Raw genomic sequence first — 8,856 nt, 5'->3', positions numbered from 1 at the left:
AGAGCAGAGAGAGCAAACAGAGCAATTGAACATCAATTTGACCCTTAAAGGACAACTTATGGACTTTTTAAAGATTTGTGTACAAATATTGAAATAAAAAAAAAAGACATTGCCAGGGTTCAGATCAGAGGGTGTCATGAAGTTTCAGCCCAAAAACTTCAATGTTAAAAATTAAAAAGTGTCAGATTGACCCATAAATCCAAGGAAGGGTGACCTGAAACCATCAATGTGCCATGGTAACGCCACAGTATTTTTTTGTGCCCTTCCAAACCAATAGTATCCAGCTGCAGACCCGCAGCACCACCAGTTTCAGAACCCGTTTCAGAACCCCAGCGCCAGAACCTGAAGTGAGGGGCGGAGCTTACGTTCTAAACCGAGTAGCGCCACCTAACGTTTTGGAGAGTAGTTTGCTTTTATTACAAACGAAACATCATACTTTATACGTATGTTATGATACATTAAGGTACAGTACAATAAGCATTTTAAAACATTGATCTTGTGTAATATAATTGTATATAGTTATCCGTTTCATTGTATTATGAGAGTAACTTCCTGATCATGATGGGGAAAAATAATGCTTGAAACTTATGGGCATTTTATATAAAATATACTTTATTTCACAAGAACATGTGCAGCATGCATTTTTCTTTATGTAAAATAAAACATGTCAAAAAACTAAAAAAGAGAGAAAATTCAGCATCATTTTAAAAGAAACAATAAAAATATATACAACAAATGACCAATTCACCCCTAGGCCCATTTTATCATGACAATCCTGTATAAATTAAACTTAAAATGTATCAAATGAGGAATTCACTCTCAGGCCCATTTTGTCCTTACATTCTTGCTAAAATAACTCCATGTCATCCCTGAACACAAAATGAAATAGAAAGGGCTCTCTGGAAGCTTCTGACTGTTCCAGGAGATTGTTGCGGGCCTTTTCCTTGTCGTCTTCATTCATTCGAATGAAAAGAGGCTCTTCCACTGGACCCCTGAGCAGATGGCTGTTGGAATGGTGCCATTTCACAGCTTCTGTCATGTGCCGGATTATTGGGAGCTCCTTCATTACCGAATATTAAAGGAAAATGTGACTTTATAAATGTGACATATAATTGTATTATATGTTAAGAGATTATATATACATATATATATACACAGGTCCTTCTCAAATAATTAGCATATTGTGATAAAGGTCATTATTTTCCATAATGTAATGATAAAAATTAAACTTTCATATATTTTAGATTCATTGCACACCAACTGAAATATTTCAGGTCTTTTATTGTTTTAATACTGATGATTTTGGCATACAGCTCATGAAAACCCAAAATTCCTATCTCAAAAAATTAGCATTTCATGAAAAGGGTCTCTAAACGAGCTATTAACCTAATCATCTGAATCAACTAATTAACTCTAAACACCTGCAAAAGATTCCTGAGGCTTTTAAAAACTCAAAACCGCAATCATGGGTAAGACTGCCGACCTGACTGCTGTCCAGAAGGCCATCATTGACACCCTCAAGCAAGAGGGTAAGACACAGAAAGAAATTTCTGAACAAATAGGCTGTTCCCAGAGTGCTGTATCAAGGCACCTCAGTGGGAAGTTTGTGGGAAGGAAAAAGTGTGGCAAGAAAACGCTGCACAACGAGAAGAGGTGACCGGACCCTGAGGAAGATTGTGGAGAAGGACCGATTCCAGACCTTGGGGGACCTGCGGAAGCAGTGGACTGAGTCTGGAATAGAAACATCCCCGCATTCCCCAGGTCAAGCCACTTTTGAACCAGAAACAGCGGCAGAAGCGCCTGACCTGGACTACAGAGAAGCAGCACTGGACTGTTGCTCAGTGGTCCAAAGTACTTTTTTCGGATGAAAGCAAATTTTGCATGTCATTCGGAAATCAAGGTGCCAGAGTCTGGAGGAAGACTGGGGAGAAGGAAATGCCAAAATGCCTGAAGTCCAGTGTCAAGTACCCACAGTCAGTGATGGTCTGGGGTGCCATGTCAGCTGCTGGTGTTGGTCCACTGTGTTTTATCAAGGGCAGGGTCAATGCAGCTAGCTATCAGGAGATTTTGGAGCACTTCATGCTTCCATCTGCTGAAAAGCTTTATGGAGATGAAGATTTCATTTTTCAGCACGACCTGGCACCTGCTCACAGTGCCAAAACCACGGGTAAATGGTTTACTGACCATGGTATTACTGTGCTCAATTGGCCTGCCAACTCTCCTGACCTGAACCCCATAGAGAATCTGTGGGATATTGTGAAGAGAAAGTTGAGAGACGCAAGACCCAACACTCTGGATGAGCTTAAGGCCGCTATCGAAGCATCCTGGGCCTCCATAACACCTCAGCAGTGCCACAGGCTGATTGCCTCCATGCCACGCCGCATTGAAGCAGTCATTTCTGCAAAATGATTCCCGACCAAGTATTGAGTGCATAACTGAACATAATTATTTGAAGGTTGACTTTTTTTTGGTATTAAAAACACTTCTTTTATTGGTCGGATGAAATATGCTAATTTTTTGAGATAGGAATTTTGGGTTTTCATGAGCTGTATACCAAAATCATCAGTATTAAAACAATAAAAGACCCGAAATATTTCAGTTGGTGTGCAATGAATCTAAAATATATGAAAGTTTAATTTTTATCATTACATTATGGAAAATAATGACCTTTATCACAATATGCTAATTTTTTGAGAAGGACCTGTGTATATACACACCGCCTCACTGCTGCTAAGCGTAGCTTGTTCTTCACATGGAAGGGACTCTTGTAGGATTTCTGCACTGGAATATAAATATCTTGGTTAATTTAAAATTGATCAGAAGAGGGTGCAAATGTAACGGTGGGCTGGAGTAAATGTCCAGTATCTACCTTTCAGAGAAAACCCCAAAGTTCTCCAGAAGAATAAGAGCCAACCATCTCCGTATGTTTGGAAAATCGCACTGGAAGACAAAAATAGAGAAATCTTGATATTTCAACTGCTACAACATCATAAAGGTAAATTACTTGAACTGGTAATTACTTACAGATGTAAAATCAAAGGGTGCTCCCAAGACAAGATGTAGAGCATAATGGAAAACAGCAAAAATTAAGGAACATTATCTCTGTAAACGTCAAATTAAAAAAATTCTTCCTTGTTCCGTATTTAACAACTTTAAAAAATTTAAATAAAAACACCACCACACCAATCATTGGTTTAATTATATCAAAACAATGTCTCACCATCAACATGAAGACTCCACAGTCTACACCACCAATCTGTTGGGGGATATCCTAAAAAAAAAAAAGCATGAGTTTATTAAGGGTTTGACACTTCAGCAGTCCCAACTTTAGCAGACTTCTTTATAACCAACCTTGTTTTTCAGTAGCACCCATGTGCCAGGTGCAATTTTGGCTGTCATCTACTGCAACAAAAATACAAAAATAATAAAACAGATTTGTTAATATGAAGTTACATTGTGCAGCACACAGTTTGAAGCTCTGAATCCATGCAAAAACACAGTCAACAGTATTTGGGTCTTTATTGTAAAAACTGTCACAGCATGCAAAATCAGAACATCATGCAAGTAACCATTAAGCAAGTTTATTAAACTCTTGAACGGCAAAACTTGAACGCACACATTGAATTTTTCACCACATGATGTCAAATACGTTACACAACTCACCATGCTCTCCGCCATGCTTGTCTCATTGTCAATAACTCCGCCCCTCACTTCAGGTTCTTGCACTGGGGTTCTGAAACTGGTGGTGCTGCGGGTCTGCAGCTGGATATATCTCTTCAAAACAGCGCTTGTGTTTCCCGCGTCCATTCATTTGAGCGCCCGTGAGCCCTGCTGCCGTAGTTTGTGAGCGCGTGCGTGACGCTGCAGCGTTGAACGGTCAGAAAAATTGTAATACAGGCAAGATGGCGACTTCGGAGCCGGTAAGATAGAGCTTCCCAGCGATCAGAAATGGTAAAGCAGTGTCTGGTGTATAGTCTGCGGGACATGTTCGGACAGTGAGCTTGTAGTGTTTAAAAGCTGGAAGTTGCTCCGTATGGCGTTCAGTCGGGTTTCGGTGTGGCACTGCTGCTGCTTCTGGGTGACTTGAGAGACAGGGAGGATCTGAGGCAACGAAAATCCTCATTCTTCTCACTCTTTAAGGGATCGTCGTATTGATCCCGTAACGCTCTTGTTGTGGATTGTGTTCGATTCTCTGTTTGCACGACGTGATGAAATCAAATCGCCAGACATCTGCACACGTGTGTTCATGGCTAACTGTGTTACTAGCAGCTCCTGCGCCCGTTTTAACCGCGGCTGCTTAATAATGTAATAACTCATTTTTATAGTTGCATATGCAGTTTCAGTGTGCATGGTTGCATTGTCAAGTTTGACTCCCCAAATAGCAGCAAAGTCACTGATCGTTGTAATAAGTCAATGTGTAAAATTGAGAGGCTTATACCTTGCAGACAGTAGAGGGTGTATTACTCCAAATTGAACTAGAAATGAATCTTGCAGACTTTGTAGTGTGTGAGATCTGTGCTACACTGCATTAAACATAGGATTTGATCAGACTGATTGTGTCGGAAGAAACCCAAAGGTCCCATCAGTGTAATGTGGCAGCATGGGCTGATAATGTGATTTGAAAGGCAATAAAGTTACAATTATTGAGCCAGTAGATTGCAAAAGCAACATCTGTTTTCATTTAGTATGTTTGCTAGTTACCTCTAAGAAACTCCAAAAGTTGACCAGTGCACTTGCACATAATGTTCTATGGGTCAGTTTTAGGTCATGTGTCTGAAGGGATCATGACATTTGATTGGGATGATGTTAGAATATTTTATTTTGCATGCAATGAATTACCCTGAACTTCCATTAATGAAAGTTCTATTTTTTGCATTTTTGAAGCAAGGAACTGAAAATGAAGAAGCCCGTGCTGAAAGTCCTACTGCTGCTATAACAAGTCCTGAACAGTACATCAAACACCCTTTGCAAAACAGGTAAATATATGTATATACATGTCACTTTGTGTGTACTTATATCTTGAACACTGTTCCACATGTGTAACTTTAGCTGGAAGATCTGATTACAGCTAATGTAATACATTTAATTAGGGATTACTCGATAAGTGGACTTGCTTCCCTGGTGACATCATATAAAATTAAAGGGATAGTTCACCCAAAACTGAAAATTCTCTCATCATTTACTCACCCTCATAATATCCCAGGTGTGTATGACTGACTTTCTTCATCAGAACACATTTGAAGATAAACAGAAAAAGATGTACTCAGTAGGTCCTTAAAATGCAAGTGAGTGGTGATCAGACCATTTGAAGCCCCAAAAATCACAGACAGTCAGCATAAATGTCATCGATACTACTCCAGCGGTTTTCTAAAGGGATATGATTGCTTTTGGTGTGAAAAATATCAATAACTGAGTCCTTTTTAACTATAAATCATCACTTCTGGTAATAGCAGCGGTATGCACGTTCATGAGAGCGCTAATTTCACATGGTCTCTCGTTCTATGTTTCGCGTTACCATGGATACGGATAGGAATTTCCCGATCAGCTTTTTTGGCTCCCGAGTCCCGATCCGTTACTTGTATTTGCCTAGATAATCGAGCTGCAGACTGTGTTTTTTTTTTTTTTGTTTGTTTGTTTACAAATATAACTAAGTAAACAAAGTAACTAAAACATGTCTTCAGCTTAATGCATTTAAATTAGTGCAGCTAGCATTTTATTAAACTCGCATATAAAATCAATTTCTACTCTAGAATGCTGTAATAGCTTATTTTAACTTTAATATTCAGGTACAAAAATAAATCACAATCCACTGAGTTCTGTATGGATGAATAGAAATGTTACATACACTTACAAATGGTGTAAAGAGCTTGACTTGAATAGTCACCACAACAAAAAATATAAAAACGAATTCAAAATGTCGCAATTCCTCTTAAAAGCGGCGTAAACAGTTACACTTGAACAGGCCCAAGTTCAACAGTAATGAAACTGTTATTAATAGTTCTGTTGTCAATATCAAAATGCAATTGTGACATACTGACATCCAGTAAAAACCATGAAAGCATCACACACACAGCAGAGATACATTCAAAAATAAGAAAAATGTATTCATAATAAGCTCTAAAACTGCTCCAGTGAGAAATCGGTAATATCTATGGTCTGTTTACTGTCTTTGAGTTTTGCTGTAACACAAATCACTAATTATTAAGCAAATGCATGAAGACGGGGTGTCATTTTTGAAGGTTAAACAGTTATATTGATTATTAGTGGTATTGTGTCCAACATTAATCTGATTTAAATTTGGATGAGTGACTGATGATGAGATATTGAGAGCACCTGAAGAGTGCACATATTTGATTGACACAGAGAGCACTCATGTTAAAGATAGGTCATCGATCGACCAGGACATGTTTCTCTTGGTTGAGACATCCAGGATAAGCACACAAACGCACCATTGTGAGTAAAAAAACAGATAAATACAGATCAAAACCAACCAACCAAGCTACTGTACAGTGTTCCTCCTCCTCAGTTGTAAACCGTGCTGCTCTTCCGGGTGTGTTGTGCGTCACTGAGATGGCATGAGGGTGAGTAAATGATGAGAGAATTAGAATTTTTGGGTGAAGTAACCTGGGAGAAAAATGTAGATGTTTGATAAAAAGTTGATTAAAATATTTTAATGTCCGATGTCCATAATGAAATCTAGAGCAGGGTGGCCAAAGGTGATATAATTTGTACTGTAGAATGATTTATATATATATATACACTCACACACACACACAGTGTATATATGCGCACTATACAATGCAAATGGCAAATTAGATGTACACAAAATTGTTGTTTTTATATTGCTCAAAAATATTTAAATATTGAAATTGTCCATTATGCATTGACAAAGCTGTTGTTAAATACCAGGTGGATTGAACAGCTCTTTCAATAGGACAAATGTGCCACAGTTATTGGCTGATACAGATCATTTTAAAATAGACAAATATTGTGTGATTAATATCGTCAATGTGTCAGTCTAACTACTCACAATTCTGTTCGCATTTGCTTTACTATAACTACAGTGACTTACAAAGTGTATTTACTTGTGTTGTTGATAATTCCATAAGCAGATGTTATACAGATGATATTATTATATTATATGCCTTAAATTCTCAGTCAAGATTATAAAAAACAACAGTGGCATTATATAAACAAACTGGCATTTAATGTGTTAAAATTCTGAAAATGAATGAATATTTGTTTTTGGGTTAAAATCAGGACTGATGTTGGATAAAAAAATATTAATTGCTGAATATTATTATTTCATTAAGTTTGAAATAATAATCATATATAATATTATTATGGCAGTTTTTTGATGCGGACATTTTTGTCCTCAAAGGACCTCCTGAGCAACTTTTTTTAAATTGGCGCACAAGGGTTAAAATGCTGGTCTTGCATGAAATGGTGTAGGAAAAAAGTTGTTTTATTGAACTTGTGGTTGTCATTCTGTCATATGAGTGATGTAGTGGCAGTCAGCCAGCAGGAAGTGCTGAGCTCACATGTTGAGCGGTCTCATTCCAGCCCTTTCTGCCTTTTCACTGCCCATATCTGCACCATTGAGGACCTTCATTCACTGTAAAAGCTGTCCTTGCCCACTCTCAGACTGCCAAAAGATTGAGTATGATATTCATATTTGAACTTCTATTGCTGGATGATATAACTGTGTAAATACATAAGCAGTTGTTTTAGTTAAGTTTCATTCTCCTCTTCCTAGTCATTTATAGCTAACCAAAAGTTTAAAGTTTGTCACAGGTCAGGACTAGTGTAGACCTAGATAACCCTTTAATATGAGTCACAGGTTGACTTTTCATCTACCCTGTGTGCTCTTTCTGGTGCTTTATAACAATAACAATGGCAGTTTTTTTTTTTTTGTTTAGTGGAACTGCTTTGTTTCTCTCTCCTTTTGTATTATATTAAACTTTGTCAAAAGTGTAAAATTCACTCTTGTTCTCTAAAGTGTATTTGCAAAGAATATTTATTGGAAGATGGGCCTTTTTAATGAAGGAGCCCTTTAAGGGCCATCATGGGTTCAATTCCCAGAGAACAACACATATTGATCAAATGTATACAGTAATTGGATTCACTGTCACTTTTGATAATGTATATGCAAAATGGATAAATGTAACCAAAGCCTTTCTTTTGTCAAATGTACAATATGACTCATCTCTCACCTAGATACAGCTCTTTGAGAGGTTCTACATGAATATATGAGTGATAGGAGGAGGCCCGTGCTCACTGTCCTGATTTTCTTTCTTGCAGATGGGCTCTCTGGTATTTCAAAAATGACAAGAGCAAAAGTTGGACAGAAAATCTGCGTCTCATCTCCAAGTTTGACACAGTGGAAGATTTCTGGGCGTAAGTTCTTTCACTGACAATATTCTTAATAGAGTTAAGAAACTTGTATTTTGGCCTCCGCTATTTGGTAGACAGTAATGACAATTAGTTGGTAAGTCACAGTGGGATTTACTTGACTCCATTTGTTTTTTTCTCAGATTATACAATCACATACAGCAGCCCAGTAAACTTGGATTTGGTTGTGACTACTGCTTATTTAAGGTAAGATCATGATGCTTCTAGGGCCAGGCAAATGTGTGGTGGATTTTCAACAATGAACCTGTTTAAATGCACACCAATATGCTGATTACTCCCAAAAATCAGACAAAGCAAGAAAACCACGCTTGCGTGACATTATCACGTCATTCTCTTTTTTTGACCTTGAACTGTAAAGAGGCATGTGCACAACACGTGCGTACATTGAATAAGCCAATTATAAAGAAATCTTATAAAAAAAAAATTCTTGATTCTTGTATTCTA

At 37.7% G+C, this 8,856-nt stretch overlaps 1 protein-coding gene across 1 annotated transcript in view; it reads left to right on the top strand.

Annotated features, from left to right (window-relative positions):
• The first annotated feature begins 3,714 nt into the window (after nt 1-3,714).
• LOC127617996 (eukaryotic translation initiation factor 4E-like) overlaps nt 3,715-8,856 on the top strand; it is a 20,851-nt gene continuing 15,709 nt past the window's right edge. Inside the window, exons 1-4 of the mRNA XM_052090203.1 lie at nt 3,715-3,920; nt 4,885-4,976; nt 8,302-8,397; nt 8,535-8,598. Of these exons, the coding sequence (XP_051946163.1) occupies nt 3,903-3,920; nt 4,885-4,976; nt 8,302-8,397; nt 8,535-8,598 (270 nt within the window). The 5' untranslated portion in view covers nt 3,715-3,902. The remainder of the gene's footprint in view (nt 3,921-4,884; nt 4,977-8,301; nt 8,398-8,534; nt 8,599-8,856) is intronic.

The sequence above is a fragment of the Xyrauchen texanus genome, chromosome 24, assembly GCF_025860055.1.
Source record: "Xyrauchen texanus isolate HMW12.3.18 chromosome 24, RBS_HiC_50CHRs, whole genome shotgun sequence".
Classification (NCBI taxonomy): Eukaryota; Metazoa; Chordata; class Actinopteri; order Cypriniformes; family Catostomidae; genus Xyrauchen; species Xyrauchen texanus.
Note: the sequence above shows the minus strand (reverse complement) of the source record. Positions and strands in the feature narration are given on the sequence as shown.